General features: G+C 42.7%; 2 protein-coding genes across 2 annotated transcripts in view; one reads left to right on the forward strand and one right to left on the reverse strand.

Moving 5' to 3' along the window:
• Nucleotides 1-25,867, forward strand: part of LOC136331947 (zinc finger protein 420-like) — a 335,310-nt gene that overhangs the window by 170,344 nt on the left and 139,099 nt on the right.
• LOC136331925 (zinc finger protein 93-like) lies at nt 7,081-24,945 on the reverse strand. The gene is made up of 6 exons (XM_066271092.1): nt 24,836-24,945; nt 18,503-18,703; nt 18,058-18,210; nt 14,806-14,932; nt 11,215-11,306; nt 7,081-10,366 (listed from the first exon to the last, which is right to left on the reverse strand). The coding sequence occupies exons 3-6, from the start codon at nt 18,070-18,072 to the stop codon at nt 8,525-8,527; spliced, it is 2,076 nt and encodes a 691-aa protein (XP_066127189.1). The 5' UTR covers nt 18,073-18,210; nt 18,503-18,703; nt 24,836-24,945; the 3' UTR covers nt 7,081-8,524.

A 25,867-nucleotide genomic window follows, 5' to 3' on the forward strand; every position in this document is an offset into this window, starting at 1 on the left:
AGATGGGCACTTCTCCTGTGTGCCCTGGCTGGGAATCAAACCCGGGACTTCTGCACGCCAGGCCGACGCTCTACCACTGAGCCAACCGGCCAGGGTCTAGGGAGGTTTTTAATAGTTTTTCTATTTCTTCCCTACTAATTGGTCTGTTTAGGCTTTCTGCTTCTTCTTAACTCAGTGTAGGAAGGTTGTATTGTTCTAGGAATTTATCCATTTCTTCTAGATTGTTGAATTTAGTGGCATAAAGCTTTTCATAGTATTCTACAATAATTCTTTGTATATCTATGATGGCCGTGGTGATTTCTCCTCTTTCATTTTGGATTTTGTTTATATGAGTCCTTTCTCTTTTTTCCTTGGTAAGTCTTGCCAAGGTTTTGTAAATTTTGTTGATCTTTTCAAAGAACTAGCTCCTTGTTCTATTAATTTTTTTCTATATTTTTCTGTTCTCTATTTCATTTATTTCTGCACTGATTTTTTTTTTTTTTTAGATTTTATGTATTCATTTTAGAGAGAGAGAGACAGAGAGACATTTGGAGGGAGGAGCAGAAAGGATCAACTCCCATATGTGCCTTGACCAGGGAAGCCCAGGGTTTTGAACCAGCAACCTCAGTGTTCCAGGTCGATGCTTTTACCCACTGTGCCACCACAGGTCAGGCTCTGCACTGATTTTTATTATCTCCTTTCTTCAGCTGGTTTTGGGTTGTTTTTGTTCTTTTTTCCAGTTCCTTAAGGTAACACTTGAGGATTTGCTATTGCCATTTTATATACTGTTTTTTGATAGCTCTGTGTCTTGTTAGGTTCTTTTTTGTTCTTCTGTTATTTGTTTTTGTTTGGTGGAATTCTGTACTTCTATTCTGTTTCCTTTTTTTAAGCTATGTGTTTCAATAGTGGCATTTTCAGGGGTGGTTACCATTAGGTTATTAAAAGAAAAATTATCTTCTTTATTAAAGTCCATTATCTCATGAGTGCTTCTGCACTCCATCTTCCTTTGCTACTGCTGATCTTTATCCTTCTTTTATGTTATTGTGACAGATTTTCCTTGTTTTTATTTTTTATTTTTTTGTATTTTTCTGAAGCTGGAAATGGGGAGAGACAGTCAGACTCCCGCATGTGCCCGACCGGGATCCACCCGGCACGTCCACTAGGGGGCTACGCTCTGCCCACCGGGGGGCGATGCTCTACCCTTCCGGGGCGCCGCTCTGTTGCAACCAGAGCCACTCTAGCGCCTGGGGCAGAGGCCAAGGAGCCATCCCCAGTGCCCAGGACATCTTTGCTCCAATGGAGCCTCAGCTGCAGGAGCGGAAGAGAGAGACAGAGAGGAAGGAGAGGGGGAGGGGTGAAGCAGATGGGCGCTTCTCCTGTGTGCCCTGGCCGGGAATCAAACCTGGGACTTCTGCACGCCAGGCCGACGCTCTACCACTGAGCCAAATGGCCAAGGCCAGATTTTCCTTGTTTTTACTGTGGTCTTGTTGGAGCTTTTACTTGTATATAGTTTTGTCTTGTTTTGTTCTTTGTATCAGGTCAGATAACCCCCTTTAGTATTTTCTGTAGTGGAGGTTTTGTGGTGATAAATCTGTTCAGCTTCTCCATGTCTATAGATGTTCTCATTTCCGTTCATATTTGAAGGATAGACTTGATGGATATCATATTGTTTGCTGGTAGTTCTCCTTCAGTACTTTAACTGTTGGGGTCTACTCTCTTCTGGCATGTAGAGTTTCTGCTGAAAAATCTGATGACAGCTTAATGGTCCTTCCTTTATGTTATATTCTTCTCCCTAGCTGCCTCAAAGATTCTTTCTTTGTCATTGATTAGTGATCATTTCATTACAGAGTGCCTTGGATTAGGTCTGTTTGGGTTGAGGTAACTTGATGTTGTTTGCTTCTTGGATATGAGGCTCTATCTCTTTCTACAGGCTTAGGAAGTTCTCATTCATTTGTTTTAATGTGTTCTCCGTTCTCTTTTTTCTCTCTTCTAATATAGACATTATTACTATATTGCTTTTTCTGATAAAGTCAGACAATTCTTGAAGGACTAATATTTTTAAATTTGTGAGTCTCTCTTCTTCTTGCTCTAGTATTTATAGTTGCCTGTCTTTAAAGTCACTAATTATCTGGTCTATTCTATTAGCTAAGCTTGTTATCTCATTTTTTCAGTTTATGTATTGAGTTTTTCCATCTCTGTTTGGGTCTTTTTTATAGTTTCAATTTCCTTGGTGAAGTACTCTTTTTGTTCATTAAGCTGTTTTTTGAACTCTTTAAATTGCCTTTCAGTGTTTTCTAGTATCTTATTGAGTACTTTTAGAACTTCAATTTTGAATACTTTGTCATTTAGTTCCAAGGTTTTCATGTAATTGAGATTCTTTTTTTGGACATTTCTTATATATCTGAGCTACATCTCTATCTTGTATATCCGTATTTGATTTCTTTTCCCCTGATGGCATTTGAGAGTGGTATTGTTAATAACATTAGGAAAAATAATTAAAAAAACAAAACAAAAAATACAGTGAAAAAATAAAAATTCTGTAAATGATAAGTGGAACAAAAACTACAGGTAACAAGAATCAGGAACTGAGAAAAATGAAAAAAGTGAAAAAATGTCAAAAATGAGCAAAATGTCACAAAAAAGCGTGAATCTAAAATATAATCATTTGATGAAAAATGATGTTCAGGTGAGAGTAAATAAAGAAAAAGAATAAAAGAAGAGAGGACAAGAAAAGGCAAAAAAAAAGTAAAAAATTTTCAGAAATGAAACCTTCACAAAAACCAATAAAAAGTGTAACTAAGGATAAGAAATTCAAATGGGAAAAAAAGAAGAAAAAGAAGAAAATAAGAAAGAGCAAAAAATGTATTTTTTTCCCTTCACAGAAAAAGGAGCTAACATTCCTTTTTCTGGCTGAGGACACTGTACTACAAGATTTGCCTCTGCAAGATTCTTCAGCAGAGTTCTGCTGCAGCATCACTGTCATAACGTGTTGTTAGGAGGGGCTTGTTAGGAATTTACAATTTTATGGCTCTATAGCAATGGCTATCTGGGGTCCTCCTGGGACCTCTGGCGCCCCTCTCCATGTCCCAGTAGAGCAGGGTGTCCAGCACCTGGGCACCCCTGTGTCTCACAGAAGAGAAGAGCCTGGAAACTCAGCTGAGGGGAATCTCCAACCACCAGTTATCATAGGTAGGGGGACAATGCAGTCCCAGGAGTCTGGGGTGACACAGCCTGATCCCTCCTCCAATACCACTCAAAGTGAAGCCCTGGGCAGGCAGGGCAGGGGCTGCGCACATCAAGCTGGTACCCAAGCCTCAGGAGCAAGTGATGCACAAATCACAGATCAAGCATGCCTCCGCAGCACAGAAGCCAAACTCCAGGTGTCGCAGGGAGCCAAAACACAGCTCTATGCCACACAGGGCAATCTCCACTGGCAGCATGGGCAGCTCTAATGTGCCTCTGCATTCCGCGGGCCAATCTCCACAAGCTATTCATGTGCAGATCTTTGAAGTGTACCCTAGACTTTGTGCATACCCAGCGCCTGCAATCATGAACAGGTACAGTAAACACTGGGAACTGGCCCTGTTCCTGGTTTTGGTTGCTGGCTTTATTTCAGCTCCTTCCCCTCAGTCCTCTTCTCCCAGCTCAAGCTCCAAAAGAGCCCACTCTGAAAGAACCTTCCTCCCCGGAGGTGGATTAAGGTTGGTTGAGGCCCCAGGTACAGAAGAAAATATTGGGCCCCGTAATCTGGTGTCATTAGAAAAATGTTTAAAGTTGGGGTTGTGTGGGGCCCTCCAGAAGTCCGGGCCCAGGGTGCACACTTGGTGTGGCCACCATTACACCCGCCTCTGTTCCTCCCTCAGATCAGTGAGGAAAGAGAAAAGCTGTCCTCCAGCTTCTTTCTTCCACAAGCAGATTTTATCTTTGGCCCGCCTTCTCATGCAGTCATACCTTTGTCTATCTGGTGTGTGTATTATTTCAGGTTCATCTGGGTTTTTTCCTCTGTGTAGAGTTGCAGAATTTGTTGAAATTTTAAGAAGATAGATTGGGAATATTATGCTGCCATTTCTTTCAAATGTAGCCTATTTTTTAAATAGGGTTTTTTAAAAACTAATTCACACTATATTATCATTAAATTTTGAAATCATTCATAATCTAAAAATTAGCATGTTTTATACTGAGAAAACAGAAAGACATATGTCCAAATTTTTAATAAATTGATGTTTTCTCTCGTTTCACTTCATCGGAAATTTTACACACAACAAAACTTCCCGCAAAAAAAAATTGACTTTCACTGACAATTGTCCTTTCTCCAAATGTTTTGAGTTTGATGAAAAGTTCTACCAACTCCATATTTATTTGCTTGTAAACATGAGTGTGCACACCTACATGTCTTACACATGAATATGGCTGATTGAATACAAAACACTCAATGATCCCCATAAGCTGTATTCCATGGGTCCCCAAATCTATTACCAATATTATTATTATATATATATATATATATATATATATATATATATATATATATATATATATAATTTTTTTTTTTTTAAGATATTTAGGAACCAATGCATGGAACAATTTGACAAAACATTACATTAAGCTTTCAGTTCCAGCCCTGGCCAGTTGGATCAGTGGCAGAGTGTCCATATTGTGTGTTGATGTCCTGGGTTTGATTCCCATTCAGGGCACAAAGGAGAAGCACACAGGGGTAAACTGCTGTTAGGCTTGCTCACTGACTTACCAGCTTTGAGCACTTTGTGCAATTAGTGCATGAGTTCATGACAGCACTATTGTAAGGATATAACTGCTTCTCCTCAGGGTCAGTTAGAAGAGATCTTGCTCCCTCAATGGTGTGGTGCTGTTTTGTTTCCTGCTCTCTTGTCCTTTAGTGTAAAAAGGTTTTCATTTTTAATTCTTTCTTCTTTTGGCTTGCTTGTGTTTACAAGCTTCCAATTAATTGGTATGGCTCACCAATTTTCGGCTCCATATTTCCTTTACTGTCTCCCTGAATGCAATGCAAATCTGCATGGCCCCTACCACCAGCATTACAGGTACCTACCTGCTTCTCCAACCCTCCTTCTCTTCCCTTCCTGCAGCCATGGCTCAATTAGAGCAAGTTGGCCTGAGGTGCTGAGGATGACTCCATGGCCTCCACCTCAGGTGGTAAGAGCTCAGTTGCTGAGCAATGGGGCAATGCCCCCGATGGACAGAGCATCACCTCCTAGTTGGCTTGCTGAATAGATTGCCATCAGGGCACATGCAGAAGTCTTGTCTCTGCCTCATCTCTCAATACTTAAAAATAATGAAGAATCAAAAAATGAACAGGAAGTGAAAAATAAACAAAATTGATTGTCCTGAGTTCAGCCAGTGAACAGCCTAGGAACAGGCATCTGCCCTCTACTTATACCTAATGTCTACTCAGGAGCTGGAGAATAGATATTTATAGTTCGTGTCCACTCAGCCTCCTGGGTGTTAGTCATCTCCCACCTGGTACTACAGCATCACTGCTAGTGGGATTCAGGTCTTTTCATTATAAAGCCTCTGTTAAGAGTGACAGCACTGTCCTGGCTGTGTTCAGTTTATGGAAATGTCAGAAGAACATAGTAACAGGATGCTACCTAATATTCAGATGACCACATTGGCAGAGATCACTAACAAAATATAGTAAGAATTTTAAAGCATTGATATAATAATGCTATTCTCGCCTGACCTGTAGTGGCACAGTGGATAAAGCGTTGACCTGGAATGCTGAGGTCACTGTTTTGAAACCCTGGGCTTGCCTGGTCAAGGCACATATGGGAGTTGATGCTTCCCGTTCCTCCCTCCTTCTGTCTCTGTGTCTCTCTCTCTACTCTCTAATGAATAGTCTTTAAAAAAAAAAATAATAATGCCATTCTCTAAGGAAAAGTGAGATATAAACAAAATAAAACTTCCTGTGATTCTGTGAAACCACCTGCACTTTCCAGCTGGTTTCTCTATGCCACTACATTCCACATAAACTATTCTTTAAAACTCTGAGAACATATAAGCAGCACTTTACATCCAATGAAACAAGGGATTACTATGGCGTATTTCTTTTTTTTTTTTTAATTTTTATTTATTCATTTTTTAGAGAGGAGAGAGAGAGAGACAGAGAGGGAGAGAGAGGAGAGAGAGACGGGGGGAGGAGCTGGAAGCATCAACTCCCATATGTGCCTTGACCAGGCAAGCCCAGGGTTTCGAACCAGCGACCTCAGCATTTCCAGGTCGACGCTTTATCCACTGCGCCACCACAGGTCAGGCTACTATGGCGTATTTCATATTAAAAAAATAAAAAGGAAAACTGCATTGTGAGTTTCTCTAACAAAAGAGGCATGAGTTTTAAGAAATAAAAAGTACATAAATGCAATGTACAAAAAATCATTCACATTACAAATCTGTCAAATTTCTACTTGACTAGTAACTCATCAGTTTTAAATTATCTATGTTGATGCATTCTTTCCCAATGTTTCTGAAGATGTGCACATACATTTCCTATTTCTTAGTCCTCTTACTCCTACATTATATCTTTAGGTTACTAATGCACCTATTGTATTTTTGTACATCAAAACATGTAAATTTGGGCCCTGGCCAGTTGGCTCAGCGGTGGGGCATCGGCCTGGTGTGCGGGGGACCCAGGTTCGATTCCCGGCCAGGGCGCATAGAAGAGGCACCCATTTGCTTCTCCACCCCCACCCCCTCCTTCCTCTCTGTCTCTCTCTTCCCCTCCCACAGCCAGGGCTCCATTGGAGCGGAGATGGCCTGGGCACTGGGGATGGCTCCTTGGCCTCTGCCCCAGGCACTGGAGTGGCTCTGGTCATGGCGGGGCGATGCCCCGGAGGGGCAGAGCATTGCCCCCTGGTGGGCAGAGCCTCGCCCCTGGTGGGCGTCCCGGGTGGATCCCGGTCGGGCGCATGCGGGAGTCTGTCTGACTGTCTCTCCCCGTTTCCGGCTTCAGAAAGGTACAGAAAAAACAAACAAACAAAACCCATGTAAATTTGTTTAAGTGGCTCAATCAGAAAAAGGATATGTTAAAATAATAAATATAGGCTCAGAAGTTAAAAATAACTCCCTAATTATACTTGACTAGAATTTTTTATTACAATTTGTGAAGCAGAACATGGTAATATCAGAGGGTAAGCAGCAGTTACACAAGACACCACAAAGAAAATGAAAACAGACATGCTTATAACTCACAATCCATAGAGCAGGGCCATAGTCTACTCATAGTGGCTATAGCAGAATGCCAACAAAGAGTAGGAGGACCCAGAACACATGACTTAATAGGCTCCATCTGCAGACCCTTCAGGGTTCTTTAGCTAATTTTAGATCAGGGGTCCCCAAACTTTACACAGGGGGCCAGTTCACTGTCCTTCAGACCAATTGGAGGGCCACCACATACAGTGCTCCTCTCACTGACCACCAATGAAAGAGGTGTCCCTTCCAGAAGTGCGGCGGGGGCCGGATAAATGGCCTCAGGGGAGCACAGTTTGGGGTCGCCTGCTTTAGATTGTTCAAAATAAACGAAAAGAGCAAGGTTTACATAAGTTATGCAGAGATCAAAACCCTAAGGTGTGAGAAATTCTATTTCTAACGGGTGTCAAGTAAGGTTTGCATGGTGTGTAAAGATTTCCCATGTTCTTTATATGTTACTCTTTGTCCATTATTAAGTGTTATCAGATGTTAAGATATGAAAAAAGACAAAGACTTTGGAACATAAATTGCATTTATACAACTTGTCTGATGCTCATTGAGGCTTAAACAAAGATTAAATGCTTTTCCAAATTACTGATTTTTACTGTTTCTCTCCATCATGAATTCTGTAATGTTGAGCAAGTTTTGAGCACAGGTTAAAAAAAAAAGGCTTTGCTACATACTTTTTTTTTCTTTTTCTTTCTTTCTTTTTTTTTTACAGAGAGTCAGAGAGAGGGATAGATAGGGACAGACAGACAGGAACGAAGAGAGATGAGAAGAATCAATCATTACTTTTTCGTTGTGACATCTTAGTTGTTCATTGATTGCTTTCTCATGCACCTTGACTGAGGGCCTTCAGCAGACTGAGTAACCACTTGCTCAAGCCAGCAACCTTGGGTCCAAGCTGGTGAGCCTCGCTGAAACCAGATGAGCCCACGCTCAAGCTGGAGACCTTGGGATCTCGAACCAGGGTCCTCCACATCCCAGTCCCCCACTCTATCCAATGTGCCACCACCTGGTCAGGCCTTTGCTACATACTTTTAATTTGCAAGGTGACCCTCTGGTACATATTCTCTTGTATAGGAAGTTGAGATCAGTCATTTAAGGTTTTGCCACACCTCCATATTTATAAGGCATCTCTTGAAAATGAATTCTCCAATGTTTAGTAAGATCCTCTACCCAGCAAAATACTTATTACACTCCCTACCCATGTAAGGTTTCTACCCACTGCACAGTATAAACTATGCAGTGATGAGTAGTTTCAAGACTGGCCAAAGGCTTTGCCACATTCTCTTCATTTATAAGGCTGCTCTCCAGTATGAATTCTCTAATGATGAGAAAAAGATGAGAAATTGCTAAAGGTTTTATCACATTTCAAACATTTATGAGACCTCTCTTCAGTATGAACTCTTTGATGTTTAGTAAGATGTGACGAACTTCTAAAGGCTTTGCCACATTGTCTGCATTTGTATGCTTCCTCTCCTGTGTGACATCTTTGATGTATAGTAAGAGCTGAGGAAAAGCTAAAGGTTTTGCCACATTGTCTACATTTGTATGGTTTCTCTCCCGTGTGAATTCTTTGATGCGCAATAAGGTTTGAGTTCCGGATAAAGGTTTTGCCACATTCTAAACATTTATACGACCTCTCTTCAGTATGAATTTTTTGATGCTTAGTATAAGTTGAGGAACAGCTAAAGGCTTTGCCACACTGTCTGCATTTGTACGGTTTCTCTCCTCTGTGACTTCTTTGATGTTTAGTAAGAGTTGAGGATTGAGTAAAGGCCTTGCCACATTCTCTACATTTGTATGGTTTCTCTCCTGTGTGAATTCTTTTATGGACAGTAAGCTGTGAGATCTGGATAAAAGTTTTTCCACATTCTAAACATTTATGAGACCTCTCTCCAGTATGAATTCTCTGGTGGAGAGAAAGAGATGAAGAAATGCTAAAGGCTTTGCCACATTCTCTACATTTGTATGGTTTCTCTCCTGTGTGAATTTTCTGATGTATAGTAAGAGCTGAGGATTGGCTAAATGCTTTGCTACATTGTCTGCATTTGTATGGTTTTTCTCCTGTGTGAGTTCTTTGATGTCTAGTAAGAGTTGAGGAATCCGTAAAGGCTTTGCCACATTGTCTACATTCATATGTTCTCTGTCCTGTGTGAGTTCTTTGATGTCTATTAAGAGTTGAGGAATAATTAAAGAATTTGCCACATTGTTTGCATTTATGTGGTTTCTCTCCTGTGTGAGTTATTTGATGTCTATTAAGAGCTGAGGAATAGTTAAAGGATTTTCCACATTGTCTGCATTCATATGGTCTCTCTCCTGTGTGAATTCTTTGATGTACAGTAAGAGTTGAGGAATGGCTAAAGGCTTTGCCACACTGTCTGCATTTGTATGGTTTCTCTCCTGTGTGAATTCTTTGATGTACAGTAAGGTTTGACTTCAGTGTAAAGGTTTTGCCACATTCTAAACATTTATGTGAACTCTCTCCAATATGAATTCTCTGATGGTTAGTAAGAATTGAGGAATAGATAAAGGTTTTGCCACATTGCCCACATTTATATGGTTTCTCTCCCATGTGAATTCTTTGACAAGTAGTAAGGTGTGAGTTCCAACTAAAGGTTTTGTCACATTCTATGTATTTATGGGACCTGTTTCCAGTATGAATTTTCTGATAGTTACTAACAGCTGAAGAATGGCTGAAGACTTTGCCATAGTCTCTGCATATGTAAGGTCTCACTTCAGTGTGAATATTTCTCTCATGTAAAGTAACACCTGAATGCCAATTAAATGTTTTACCACATTCTTTACATTTATAAAGTTTTTCTCCAGTACGGACTTTCCTAAGTTTATATATATTGAAAATTTCACTGAATGCTGTTTTACATGAATGATGATTATAAGCTTTCTCCTCAGTATGAATATTCTCATTTTCAGTATGACTTGAAAATTCCTTAAAAGACTCTACATATTTACATTGTTCATTTGTCTTCTTTACAATATGAATAACCTGATGGATACTGGAATGTGACACTTGGTCAAACACTTTTCCATGTTTATAATGGTTCTCTGGAAATGGGATTTTCTCATTTAGATTAGGAATTGATTCTTGGTTAAAGTTTTTCCAATCTTCATTGTATTGATATCTTCTGTCTCCATTATGTATACTCTAGTAATCATTGAAGACAGAAAGGCCTTTAGTGCAAGCTATAATTTCATTTAACATGAACACTTATTCTCAAATAACTATACTGTGATACCTATTAAACCATGATAGTTGTATAAAATATGCTGCCATATTTATGAAAATTAAAGACATTGCTCAAAAGAATGTTATTTCTTGGTGAAGAAAGATTCCTTATTAAAGGCCTTGCCAAATAGATCACATTTGAATTTTAAATGTCATTATAAATCTCTAAGTATTAGAAATCATTGACAGAAAAAGTTTAATCCAACTATACATTTTAAACATATCAAATAATAAGTCACACCAAAGATTACATAAATTTCTAGGTTTTTCAGATTTCCTTTCCAGAATTTAATAGTAAAAACTAGTTTTTGATCTGCATGTATAGAAACACATTGATACCCAATGTAACTGACTTAAAGAGTTTCCCAAATATCTAATATTTTGACTTCTTTAGGAAACAAGATATTAAAAATATACTGCTCATAAAAATTAGGGGATATTTTATTGCTTCTTATTTATTTTGAAATATCCAGGAATTTTTCTGAGCAGTATATTTGTTACGACCTGGCCAGATACCTCAGTTAGAGTTATCATGATATGCAAAGTGTTCAAGCTCAATTGCGGTCAGGGCACATATAGAAACAAATTGATGTTTCTGTCTGATCCTGTCTCTGTCTCTCCCTCTACCCTTTTCTCTAGAAGAAACAAATAGTTGCCCCAAGGTAGTATTTTCTATATTAACATATTTTGTTCTGACCACACTATTACTAAAATTTCAAAGCTTTTATTAAGTGTACATTATCAAAACCACACATTCCATATCTTACCAGTATTGTTTTACAGAAGAAATCTTCTGTTCTTGCTCTTTGTAACATGGTCTCTTTTTGTAACACGGTCTGGTTGTCTTCTAATAGCATAGCTGACCGAGACAAAATAAATGTTAACAGTTATGGCACAAAGGCAAATGGATGTACCATAAATTACTGAACAAATTACATTTTGAGTACTCCATGGGCAGGTTAGGAGTCCAAAGCAAGAACAAGAAAGGTAACAATGAGGAAATGTCACATCAGAGAGGAATGAAAAGTTGCTTTCATTACTTATAATAGCTGCTCAAACACCCTGGCACACAATGGCAGAGAATGGCAGTGCACAGTAAATGCACTGTACTGACTACTGAATAAGTGGTAGTTGTTCAAATACACAGAGATGGAAGCACTGAAGACAGACAAAAAATAGGAAGAGCCAGACTAGTGGTGGTGCAGTAGATAGACCATCAACCTGGGATGCTGAGGTTCCAGGTCTGAAACTCTGTGGTCTGTGGCCTCCGTGTCAGCTCATCTAGCTTGAGCTCTGGCTTACCAGCTCGTGTACAAGGTTTCCGACTAAACGTGGGATCACCTATTTGAACCCATGGTTGCTAACTTGAGCCCAGGGTCACTGGCTTGAGCACAAAGCCACTGGCTCAGCTGGAGGCCCCTCATCAAGGCACATATAATAAACAATCAATGTACCAATAAAAAGTGTCTCAAATAAAAGTTGATGTTTCTCATCTCTCTCCCTTATCTCACTTAAAAAAAATGTGAAGACATAAAAGGATTAATAAAGAATGAAATCTTAGCATTTCCGTAAGCATATATACACATAGGAGACATTGTACTAAGTGAAATAAGTGAGGCAGAGAAAAGTATATACTATATGAGGCTTTTTATATACAGAATAAAAAGAACAATGTAACCCTGGCTAGCTAGCTAAATGGATAGAGTATTGGCCTGGCACACAGAAGTCCAGGTTTGAACCAGGGTCAGAACACACATGAGAAATGACCATCTGCATCTCTTCCGTCAGTCTTTCCCTTCTCTCTCTTCTAGCAAGGGGCCAGATTGGTTTGATTGTCAGCCTTGGGTGCTGACGATGTTTCAGTAGGTCTACTTGTCGCCCTCAGGCACTGAAATTGGCTGGGTTGATTTCAGCATCCAGCCCAGACTAGGGTTGCCGGGTGGATGCCTGTCAGGGCACATGCAGGAGTCTGTCGCTCTATCTTGCTTTCTCTCACTTAAAAGCAATTTATAAAAATGTGGAAATAAATAAAGGACAACATACATGAATAAACAAACCACAAACAGACTCACAGGTACAGAGTAATGGCTGCCAGCGGGGAGGGGAGTTGAGAGACTGGGTCAAAAAGATTAAGCAATAGAGAAAGCACAGTGGTAGTTATAGAATGGTCATGGGATTTAAGTCCAGCATAGGGAATACAGTCAATAATATTGTAACAATTACACTGAGTATAGGAAATACCACGGGGAACACTTTCAAACTTTCTAAAGTATATGAAAGACTAACTACTACGCTGTACATCTGAAACCAATTAAAAATACTACTAAATGGAAAACGAGAATAGAAAATTTATCCCTAGAATTCTGAATACTATATGAGTTCCACCTATAAAAATTTCTTAAGACAATGCAGTCAAATCACTCAGAAATAACTGTAAAGAATAACTGTAATAAAGTAACATTTAAACAACATAAGAAATTTTTTTAGGCTTAATATATTTCAAATATTCTTATACAAAATGTATTGGTTGAAATTCACATCACATGAAAAAATAAATTAAAAAGGTGCATGCAGAGAAAGCAAATAAGAAACATCATCATTGCTTTTGCCTGAAGTAAACCTGAATTAAGGAACAAAGCCTCTTCCTAAATATAAAATGTTTAATAATTCTGTAACCCAGTTCTTACCACAGGAGAACATTCCAGCATGTTGTATCAGCACTTGTGAATCCCAAAGCACAACTATGACAAAGATCTAATCAGAAGGTAAAAACACATAGGACACAGACCTGGGCAGCTCTGGACTGGACAGGAGAGAATTACAGAATGACAGTGATGACGAAAGCAGGTAACAGTGGACACTTTCCTACCTGCTGGGCAACACTCTGAGGTCACCTATGGCAGTAACTTATTGAAGAACTCTATGAGGTACACAGAGACATAAAAACACTCTAACATGGAGGATTAGAAAATATAGACTGGAAATTTTTAATGGTAGTTCATACTAAACAAAAGGATGGTTTGAAGTGAAACAGAGAATTAATCTTCGCACTTTGGGGAGGTGCCTTGTGCTGTGATGAAACCACTGAGTCTACACTCTGTAGGGTCTTGAGGGAAACCTCCCCAGGATTAGAAATGATAAACCTGAAAACATGACATCTGTCCCCAGGGTTCCTGAAATTTCTGCAGCCGATTCCAGGATCTCAACCACTTGCTTTATGAACTCCTACATGAGAAAAAAACAGCTTATCATACAATTCCTCAGCTTCTTGGACAGGTTTACCCAAGTCTCCAAAGCCATGGAAGAGGAGCCAGACCACAGCGGCCCTCACAGTCCATAGGGAGAACCCCACCCCCACTGCTAATGTGATGATGGAGGTCACTGTAGCAAAAGCAGAGTCCTGAGAGGACGCAGGAGCACGGGACGTGTTGGAGACCAGCTGTCCCTCTATGACAACAGGGATACACCTGGGCCTCTCACAGCCCTTTCCACCGCAGCAGCTTCCCAACCACACTGTAAGGTCTGGCTTCCATTCTTTCGTTTAGATCTATCTGGGTGATCTGCCTCATCCCACTTATCCAGGTGGAAGGATACTGTCCTTTTTCCTTTGATCCCAGCGCTCCTACATTTCCTCCAAAAAGAGAACCAAAACAGCCTGACACATGGCGGCACACTGAAGAGTGCTGACCTGGAACACCGACGTCCCAAGTTCAAAACCCCAAAGTCACTGGCTTGAGTGCAGGCTCACTAACTAGAGCACAAGATCATGGGCCTGAGCATGACATGAATCCATGGTCACTGGTTGGAGCAAGGGGTCCTTGGTTCGGCTTGAGCCTTCAAGTCAAGGCACATACAAGAAGCAACCAATGCAGAACTATGGTGACAAAACTGTAAGTTGACGTTTCTCCCTTTTCTCCCTTACTCTCTGTCTCTGACTCTTCCTCTGTCACAAGGAAGAAAAAAAAAAAGAGAACCAAAACTGACTTATAAACAGCAAAACACGCTTATTAAAAAAGGGAACATTAATTTTGACAGTCTTCAATTTCCAATTCAGTTTATGCCCAAGTATCAAGACATGGTAGAATATTAAAATATTGTAGAAATTAATTTTTTAAAATACAATTTTCTGTTATACCTTAATTATTCTAAACATTGAATTTTTTAGACACTGACTTCTTTCCAATTAATGTACAGCATGAAGCCTTTCTTTCTATACCAGCAAACCCCCATATTAGTTCCCTGAGGGCAGCTCTGAAATCAGCCATGCAAGGCAGAAGCCAAAAGGAGACATTCTCCTAATCAAGGAGACAAAAAGCCCTGTGGGTGCAGAATAAGCTCAGAAAGGAAGTCATCCTCACCCAGGGAGACCAGGTTCCTGTAGTTCTCCAACATCACATCCATGTACAGTTTCCGCTGAGCTGGGACCAGGCATTCCCACTCCTCCTGAGAGAAATCCACAGCCACATCCCTGAAGGTCAAAGTCTTCTGAAAGACAAGAAAAATTGCCAAATTTTTTTTCATAATGTCACCAAACATGAAAACAGAGGAGTGATGGTTTTGGCCTAGGATAGACTCCTGAATTATTCATTAAGATCATTTTCACCCAGTATATACTGTTGTTTTTTTCTTCTTTTTTTCTTTATTCATTTTTAGAGAGGAGAGAGAGAGGGAGAGAGACAGAAAGAGAGAAGGGGGGAGGAGCTGGAAGCATCAACTCCCATATGTGCCTTGACCAGGCAAGCCCAGGGTTTCTAACCGGCGACCTCAGCATTTCCAGGTCGACGAGTTATCCACTGCGCCACCACAGGTCAGGCTATACTGTTTTTTTTTAAAATATGTATCTGTTTGGCCTGACCTGTGGTGGCGCAGTGGATAAAGCGTCGACCTGGAAATGCTGAGGTCGCCGGTTAGAAACTCTGGGCTTGCCTGGTCAAGGCACATATGGGAGTTGATGCTTCCAGCTCCTCCCCCTTCTCTCTCTCTGTCTCTCTCTCTCCTCTCTAAAATGAATAAATAAAATTAAAAAAAATAATAAAACAAAACAAAACAAAAAAACAAAATAAAATATGTATCTGTTTTGGCCTGACCAGGTGGTGGCACAGTAGATAGTATCAAAATGGGATGCAGAGGACCCAGGTTTGAAACCCTAAGGTCATCAGCTTAAGTGCGGGCTCATATGGCTTGAGTGTGAGCTTACCAGCTTGAGCATGGGATCATAGACATGACCCCATGGGTCACTAGCTTGAGCCCAAAGGTCGCTGGCTTGAGCAAGGGGTCACTCACTCTGCTGCAGCCACCCATCAAGGCATATATGATAAAGCAATCAATGAACAACTAAGGAGCCTTAACAGAGAATTAATTTTTCTCATCTCTCTCCCTTCCTGTCTGTACCTATCTGTTGTTCTATGTCTCTCACCAAAATATTACACCCAGTAATATTCTTTAACACATACTCTAACACTGAGTAAAGAGGATAGCACCTGTCTGCAAATGCACTACACAGACTTTACTTTTCAAGAAAAGAAATTTTATGAGAAAGCAATCAATGAACAACTAAGGTGTCGCAATACGCAACAAAAAACTGATTGCTGCTTCTCATCTCTCCATTCCTGTCTGTCCCTGTCTATCCCTCACTCTGACTCTGTCTCTGTAAAAAATAATAATTTATTTTATTTTTTAATTAAATGAGGCAGAAAGGCAAAGAAACAGACTCCCCCAGGTGCCTCGACCGGGATCCATCTGGCAGGCCCCTACAAGGCAATCTTCTGCCCATCTAGGGCTGCAGTTCTGCTGTTGGCAACCTGAAGTAAGGCCATGGAGCCCTCCTCAGTGCCCGGTCCCAACTTGCTAGAGCCATTCAAGCCATGGTGGTAGGAGGGGAAGAGAAAAAGAGAGTGAGACAGAAAAGGAAGGGGGAATGGTAGAGAAGCAAATGGTTACTTCTCCAGTGTGCCTTGACCAGGAATTGAATCCAGGATTTCCACATACTGAGCAGATGCTCTATGGTTGAGCCAACTGACTAGGAATATGAATTTTAAAATTAAGGCATCACACTCTTTTGGGTAGCTCAGTCCGAGCATTATCCTAATATGCCAGGCTACAGACTCGATCCATGGTCAGGGCACATAAAAGAATCAAACAATGAATGCAGAAACAAGTGAAACAGTAGATTCATGTTTTTCTCTCTCTCTAAATCAATCAATAAAATTAAGGTATCAACACAGGTGTGAGGATTTGTATCATTCACAATGAGTTGTGTGTACATCTCGGCTGAAAAAGTCAGGGTCAGTGGGAAGTGTAAATACTTCAGTTTTGATGTAGACAACAGTGAACTGCATTTTATTATTATTTTTTTTGATAGATACAGAGAGGGACAGATAGGGACAGACAAACAAGAAGGGAGATGAGAAACATCAATTCTTCGTTGTAGCACCTTAGTTTTTTCTTGATTGCTTTTTCATGTGTCTTGACCAAGAGGCTACAGCAGAGCAAGTGACCCCTTGTTCAAGCCAGCGACCTTGGGGCTCAAACCAGTGACCATAGGGTCACCATGCTGGAGCCAGCAACCCGATGGTCAAAATGGTGAGCCTATGCTCATGTCAGATAATCCCGCACTCAAGCCAGTGACCTCAGGGTTTCAAACTGGTTCCTCCCAGTCTCAGTTTGAAGCTCTATCCATTGCATGACCGCCCGATCAGGCTGAACTGCAGTTTTCTAAAAGTGCTGATTCTTACTCAGAAGGTCTGGGATGGGGCCTGTGTTTCCATATGTTTAATGAGCTCACTGTTTTCCAGTTTCTATTCCCTGGGCCACACTTCTGAATATCACAGAAAAAGAAAACAGGAAAATACTGATACATAACTTTGAAGTGAAAGTTTTTTTATGAAATTTATTGTTCTCACAGAATAGAATTATTAGCAACAACAATCCTATCTGAAAATTTACTACATGTAATCTTTGAACTACATAACTCTTCCTTTGTTGTGAGACTGTTTGTGAGACATACAGTGAACCACAGACCTTGAGTTTCACTTCAAATGTAAACTACAATTTTTGCAAATGTCCGTCCCATGTATCCCCCAGGTAGTGTTCCTTAACACTCCCCTTAAACAGCCAGTCTTTCTCAACAAACTAGTGAGCAGGTCTCTTCTAGCTGCTCTTCTCTGTCAGAACTTCCTCAGTTATTCTGACCCATAGAAGGTGCATTTCCTTAATCCTGTCTGACAGAGCTGACGCTGCAGCCACATGAACCTAAAGCCTACACTCCCTTCTTCACTGATGCCCGAGCCTCTGACCATCCCCACAGGGATGGTGGACACGGTGCCCTTCCAGGCTGATCTGTCACAGAGGGGATGTTTCCAGTAGTGGAAGGGCATTAATTCATGGTGGGAATTGTCCATGCCCTCAGGGAGTCTGGATGGAGAGAAGGCACAGAAGGTTTTGAGGCTAAAGGAGGGATGTACACAAGCTGCTGACCTTGACACTAAGAAAAAAAGAAAAGAAAAAAGTAAATGAAAGCAACTTCACTAGGCAGGAACATCAGAAGTCGAGATTGAAAGGTTGCGGGTAGGAAAAGCAAACACAGCCTCTGCCCAGGACACATCGCTTACCTGGGAAGCAGCCATTCTGTCCTGGTCCAGCTCCTGCTTGTTTTCTCAGGTGACAGTATGTTGAGGAGTCAAGTCTGCATTTGGAGAATGTGCCGCCACAGGTGTCCACACAGCCCCTCTATCCACTTCCACCACACTCACAGACAGAAGGACCTGGAAATGCAAAAAAAAAGCCATGCTCGCCTGTCCTTCCTCACAGAATAGTCAGGACAAATGAGCTCCTACAGGGAGACCACACTGTATTATTTTCCTGTCTTCACCTGTCTGTCCTCCCTCAGACGTCCACACATTCCCACAGCAATGAGAACGGGCGCTGCTCTCCTGAACACCCAAACCCAACACAACACCCTGTCACCTCCCCTGACCATCCCTGCTCCCCACTCTCACTAATGCATCCCGGGGGTGCTCTTCCCTCTCTGGAGCATGTCTTTGCCTCCCCACTTACCTCTCTCTTTCTGTCTCCTAAACTCTAAGGGTCCTTCTTTAGCCTCTGAAAGGAAACTTTCTGCTCAACCCTGGGCTCATCTTGGAATCACCTGGAGCAGCACATTAAGACAACAATGATACTCTACTCAGAGCATCTCTCCAAGTCTGTTGGGAAGAATGCAGGTGATGCTCTTCCTTAAAACTTCTCATGTGATCTAACCTGAAACAGGAGAGGACAGTTTACCTTTAATAAGCATGCAGATCCCTTGGGGATGAGGGCCCCACTCTAGGCTGTGGTTCTGCAGGTCTGCAGTGGGGCCCAGGATATGGCATCTTTATCTAGGTCCCTGCGGTGCCTGCATTGCTCCCTCAGAGCTGTTTTCAGCAGCACTGGCTGACGGGGGATCAGACACAGCACCCTCAGATCTCTGGACACTGTGAGAACCTGCTCCCTGGGCACAATTTCTTTTTCTTTTCCAGAAAGTTACAGAAATTATTTTAAAAACAAAGAATGATGAGTATAGGTTTTGAGGGTGAAAACATGGAACAATAGTTATGAAAATATGTGCATCAAATTAACAATGTATAGAATAAAAACTAAGATTCAGTTCAATCCTGGCCACACTTCAGTGTTTTCAGAGCGGACAAGAGAAACTTGAGAGGAAAGCTGCTTGGTGGCTCACAGTCACTAATTCAACAAATCATAAAAAAGATCAAAAATCTGCTGAACATTAGACAAACTCACAACACAAAATCATAGACATCCTTACCAAGTGCTCAGTGAAATAGGCTAATATTGTTGTAGGGCCAGGGGCTGCTGCCTTCGTAGCCATGCAGGTGCAGGTTCTCACTGAATTTGGGCAGACGGTAAAGAAACAGAGGAGCCAAGAAATGGCCATTCCGTTTATTAAAGTCTCATACAAGCTGGCGAGCACATCGCTTCCCTTTCACTCAGAGCTCCCAAAGCCCTGTTGCATTCTTCCACCAGCTTCAGGGGAGCTCCCAAAGCCCCTCACCTCCAGTTCCACATCTGCACTCCTTCTGCCCTCTCTGCAAAACAGGCTAGGTAAAAAACCCCTTCTCCAGCAAACAGTAGCAATACAAAAGCTCCTGCTAAGCAGGGAGGTAATCTGTAATTTGCTGCCCTGAGGGTAAATAGGACAGCCTTCCACAGACAATGCATACAGGGCCCTGCCCAGGTCAATCTATATGAATAAAAATGTAAATGTTCGTTTGTTCAAAATCTTTTCTTTTTTTTTAACAGGGACAGAGAGAGTCAGAGAGAGGGATAGATAGGGACAGACAGACAGGAACGGAAAGAGATAAGAAGCATCAATCATCAGTTTTCGGTTACGACACCTTAGTTGTTCATTGATTGCTTTCTCATATGTGCCTTGACTGCGGACCTTCAGCAGACCAAGTAACCCCTTGCTCGAGCCAGTGACCTTGGGTCCAAGCTGGTGAGCTTTTTTTTTTTTTTTTTTGCTCAAGCTATATGAGCTTGTGCTCAAGCTGGCAACCCCAAGGTCTCGAACCTGGGTCCTCCGCATCCCAGTCTAACGCTCTACCCACTGCGCAACCGCCTGGTCAGGCCAGTTGTTCAAAATCTTAAATCTCTGAAAGTTCTTCATCGATTGCTTTGAAATTTTGACACAACGTTACATTCAAATACACATGTGTTTTTATCCCAAAATGACAGAGCCTTAGCTCTTGCGTCATCCAGAATAGCTGCAACATTGCTACCAGGTGGAAGAACTGCTCATTCCGCTTTGAAATAGCCATTGAACATGCAATTCATTGAAACTCTCCACGTTCAACATTTCCAAAGCATCCAGCATGGGAAAAGTATTGCAGAAATGCAAACTTATTGTCTGGGATGAATGCACAATGGTGCACAAAAAATTGCTCGAGGCTCTGGATCAATCATTGCAAGATCTGCATGGATACATCAGACCCTTTGGGAATGCATTAATATCGCTTGCAGGAGATTTCAGGCAAACATTACCTGTAATTCCTCAATCGACACCAGCGGATGAATAAATCCTTGCCTGAAATACTCTACTTTGTGGCAAGACGTAAAGGCGTTAAAATCAACTACAAATATGCATGTCCAGCTGCAAAATGATCAATCAGCTGAGATATTCTCACATCAATTGCTGGAAATTGGGAACAGAAAGGTGCCAGTTGATCTGACCTCAGGACAAATTTAATTGCCTCATAACTTCTGCAATTTAGTGACGTTGAAATAAGAACTGGTTGAAAAAGTATTTCCCAATATGCAAACCAATTATAAGAATCACAATTGGCTGAGTGAATGAGCTATTCTTGAGGCCAAGAACAAAGATGTCTACAAACTTAACAATATTATTCAGTCTAACATTCAAAGTGAGGCAGTCACAAGTCTGTTGACACTGTTGTGGAAGCAGATGAAGCGGTTAATTATCCAACAGAAGTTTTGAATTCATTCGATCTGCCAGGGATGCCACCACACATACTGCAATTGAAAATCGGCATGCCAATTATCATGTTGTGAAATATCAACCAGCCAAAGCTTTGCAATGGCACAGGTCTTACAGTCAAAAAATTAATGAGCAACGTCGTAGAAGCAACAATCTTGACAGGACTTTTCAAGGGTGAAGATGTCCTCATTCCTCGCATTCCTGTGATTCCAACAGATACACCATTTCAATTAAAGAGATTGTAATTCCCAATTTGATTGACGTTTGCAATCAACATCAACATAGCTCAGGGCCAATCTTTTTTTTTTTTTTCTGAAGCTGGAAACGAGGAGAGACAGTCAGACAGACTCCCGCATGCGCCCGACCAGGATCCACCCGGCAAGCCCACCAGGGGCGACGCTCTGCCCACCAGGGGGCGATGCTCTGCCCCTCCGGGGCGTCGCTCTTTTGCGACCAGAGCCACTCTAGCGCCTGGGGCAGAGGCCAAGGAGCCATCCCCAGCGCCCGGGCCATCTTTGCTCCAATGGAGCATTGGCTGCGGGAGGGGAAGAGAGAGAGAGGAAGGAGGGGGGGTGGAGAAGCAAATGGGCGCTTCTCCTATATGCCCTGGCCGGGAATCGAACCCAGATCCCTCACATGCCAGGCTGATGCTCTACCGCTGAGCCAACTGGCCAGAGCCAAGGGCCAATCTTTAGAATTATGCGGTTTAGATCTAGACACGGATTGCTTCTCACATGGACAATTATATGTTGCGTGTTCTAGAGTCAGCAAACCAGATACTCTCTATATCTGCACAGACAATGGAACAACAAAAAAATACTGTATATCCACAAGCATTGTGAAATTAAACATATTAGAAACGTGCACTTTCTCTTTTCTTTCTTTTCCATTTAACCAGACTGAGCCACAGCAAAGTGTGGCCAGGTACAGCTAGTGCAAAATATATATGTGAGCAAACTTAAAAAGCATTTGTTAAAACTTATCTGCCCAACAATTGTTTGCTAAGTATCAATGGCTGTTGCAATGTATGACACACACTAGAAAGGATGCAGGGCTCAGAATGTAAACTAGAAGCAATATATTTTAAAAGAAAATGATATTAAATCTTTTTTAATGTAATGACTTCTATGGTCAAAGTTTTAAATGTTGAGATTGACTCATATTTGGCAAAGATTATTAAGCACAGGTTATTGACGGAAATGTTTAACTCGGGTTCTTTTTTTCAACTAACTTCCAAACCCCCTTCATTCTAATTCCTCTGACCTGGGAATAGAATGAGAAAAAAGCTAACTTGTTTACCAATCCCCCAGCACCCTTCGACCAGGTTACCTGACCATTCCTCAACCCCCTTACCTAGTTAATGATATCCACATCTCTCCCTTCCACCTTGGTGCAGCCATTTAAATTAGCCAATCAGGGTAAGAATAAGATTATATTGCCAACACTGCAGCCAATGGAGCAAGACCCAGCATCCCAGGGCCTGTGTTATGGATGAAAGCAGTGTTTGCCATCTGCCCATGCGCTTGCTGTCAGGCTTTCAAGAGCAGCAGCACGCCCTTGTGCATAAGTTATTAAAGTTGCCTTGCCGAAGTGTTTTATCTCCGTGAGTCTTGTTTAATTTCATCTCTAACATTATGAAATATCACCAATTCTTATTTCAGAAGTTAATGAAATGACTATTTACAGAAAAGCAGATATTCTGCAGACTAAGATTTATCTCAATAAGTTTTTGAGAAAAAGAATTAAATGGGAGATGCAGAATGAAAAAAGTAAAGCCACTGGACAAAAAGGAAATCAATTATTTTAATATTTCTTGAAAAAGCATCACGTCCTAACAGTCATTTCTTGTCCCGGGTCCCCTCCCTCTTGCCATCCCAGGAAATGCGAAGAGACCCATGAATGACATGTGTCACCACTCTGAGTGAGCAAGTGCTGCAACTGGAAGAAAATAAACGTAAAATTCACAAGCCTTAGAAACTGAAAATTAGTAATTCTCATTCAAATCTTTTTTTTTTTTCTTGAAGCTGGAAACGGGGAGAGACAGTCAGACACTCCCACATGCGCCCCACTGGGATCCACCCGGCACGCCCACCAGGGGGCGTCGCTCTGTTGCGACCAGAGCCACTCTAGCGCCTGGGGCAGAGGCCAAGGAGCCATCCCCAGCACCCGGGCCATCTTTGCTCCAATGGAGCCTAGGCTGCGGGAGGGGAAGAGAGAGACAGAGAGGATGGAGAGGGGGAGGGGTGGAGAAGCAGATGGGCGCTTCTCCTGTGTGCCCTGGCCGGGAATCGAACCCGGGACTTCTGCACGCCAGGCCGACGCTCTACCACTGAGCCAACCGGCCAGGGCCATTCAAATCTTTTTTTTTTTTTTTTAATTTTTAATTTATTCATTTTAGAGAGGAGAGGGAGAGACAGAGAGAGAGGGGGGGGAGAGACAGAGAGAGATGAGAGGAGGAGCAGGAAGCATCAACTCCCATATGTGCCTTGACCAGGCAAGCCCAGGGTTTTGAACCGGCAACCTCGGCATTTCCAAGTGGACGCTTTATCCACTGTGCCACCACAGTTCAGGCCATTCAAATCTTTTTAACTAAGACAATTCAACAACTGTTGAATAGTTTATAAAGCCATAAGCCCGTGTATCACACCTTAACCATGCACACCCCATTGGCTCACCATTCAGCAGGTCCGGTTTCTCCTCTTTCTGCTTCTATATATTTCTGTCTGTGGATCTGTTTCTGTGTCTTCCCAGTATACACCGTCGTCCTTTCCTGTCTTTCCTCACCCCCTCTGCTATTTTTTCTCCCATTTTCTCTGCTCCTGTCCCTACACCTGCTTCGTGAAACTGCTGAAACCTATTTCATCTTAAAGTGCTCTTTCTCCCTGATCTGAGCGTTCTCATCTCCACGCATGTCCCCACCCTTCCACCCCCCACCAGTGTTTCCCTCCCCCGCAGGCTGACTCAGAGCTCTTTCTCCATCAGCTCCTGATAGATAGTAAATTCCAAACTGCCCTCTTGATGTTCTGCTTATCTGTCTGATCTCACCCTTACTGGACATTTGCCCCTGAGACAGAGGAATTCCAAGAAGTTGGCAAGCCGCCCCTAGGAGAAGCATTCTGGACATACCAGGACTGTTGATTCAACACTCACTTGCTCGAGACTCTCCTTTACCCTATAAATTCATCCCCCTAGCTTGTACTGGTGCTCTTCTGCCCGGGAGAAGTGCCCGGCAGGATTCCTTTCTTCCTTTCAATAAAGCCTGTTACTGTGGTCTTTTTGGACTCTCATAGATTCCAACAGCTCCCTCATCTCTAAACCCCCCCTTTCTGTCCCTACTCGCTCCCCCAACTCTCCTCCTCTGAGCCACTCCCTCCTTCTGAAGTGCCCCGTCCTGCGCCCCCACTTCTGCTCCCCAGCCCCCTCCCTGCGCCTTTCTCTCCGGGCCCCTCCCCTTCCTCGGGGTTTCTCCCCTTTCTTCCCTCGCGCTCCTCTCCCCGGTTACTGTCACTCTCCCGTCGCGGTCCCGTCCCCCCGCACCCCCACGTTGCCGTCTCTTCATGGCCCCTCACTGACCTCTCCTCCCCTCCCGTGTCTCTCTCCGTCCCCTGACCCCTCCCAGCCCCGCTCTGCGCGTCCCCGGGGCCCCTTCGCTGTCGCCGCTCCCACACAGCCCTCCCCGCGCGGGCCGGGGGCTCTTCTGGGGACCCCGCGTTCTCGCCCCGAATCCCCACGCCATGGAGAGTGTGCTGTTCCTGGGGTGGCGGGGGTGGTTGCCTCCTCGGGACCGAGGCAGGAAACCCCACGGCGGGGAGGGGGTCCCACGCCCGATGGCGGGGGGATACGGGCAGCGAAGCGGGCAGGCTCGGGGCCTCTCACCGGGACTCCGCACTTACCGCTGGGGACTCGGGAGCGGGGTTCTCGGCGTCCACAGCGATCCTCAGGCTCCCCGCGTGCAGAAATGGGGACGCGGAAGGTCAGGTTTAAACCTGGAAGATGTCTCCAGATCCCGCGATACTTTAGCTACAGCCGGTACCCAGACGGGCGGGGGTGGGAGGCTGCGCGTGCGCATTACCTCTAAAACTCGGTGGGAGGGTCTGCCAGCTGAGCTCTTCCAATAGTGGGCGAAGAGGTGGGTTTAATGGTGGGAGCACTGGGCGCTTGGCCTGAGCCTCTAATTTTTTTTTGGGGGGGGGTGTTTGTTTGTTTTGAGACAGAAAGGGACAGATAAGGACAAACAGGAAGAGAGAGACATGAGAAGTATCAAGTCTTCGTTGTAGCACCTTAGTTGTTCATTGATTGCTTTCTCATGTGCCTTTGGGGGGCGGGGCTTGCAGCAGACCAAGTGACCCTTTGCTCAAGCCAGCGACCTTGAGCTCAAGCTAGTGAGCCTTGCTAAAACCAGATCAAAACAGATGAGTTTACACTCAAGCTGATGACCTCAGAGCCTCCGACCTTCGTCCTCTGCATCCCAATCTGACAGTCTATCTACTGCCCCACCCCCTAGTCAGGCTTGGACTCCGACTTCTGAAGGGTCTTGTAAAACCCCATCTTTACACTTTTTTTAATGACACCAAATTTGTGATTACTATTATGCTATTATTAATTATATATTATGTTCAAATTTTATTGGAAATAAAACAATAGTACATAAGTTTTTATTTAAAAATATGATTAACATGTATTTTTATTTATCCTTTTTTTTAAGGGGCCCAATATTTTCTTCTGTCCTGGGGCCTCAACCAACCTTAATTCGCCTCTGAGTGGGCAGGGTCTTATAACTGACCAATCAGGAGTGGAGACAGCAAAAAAAAAAAAAAAGGAAAGGTGCTCAAACACCTGTTGTTCTAGACTCCTCTTTACCTTTCTCACTGGTGATAATACTTTGTTGGTCATTGAATTTGAATAAGGTAATGTTCAGTAAGACT

The sequence above is a fragment of the Saccopteryx bilineata genome, chromosome 3, assembly GCF_036850765.1.
Source record: "Saccopteryx bilineata isolate mSacBil1 chromosome 3, mSacBil1_pri_phased_curated, whole genome shotgun sequence".
Taxonomy (NCBI): Eukaryota; Metazoa; Chordata; class Mammalia; order Chiroptera; family Emballonuridae; genus Saccopteryx; species Saccopteryx bilineata.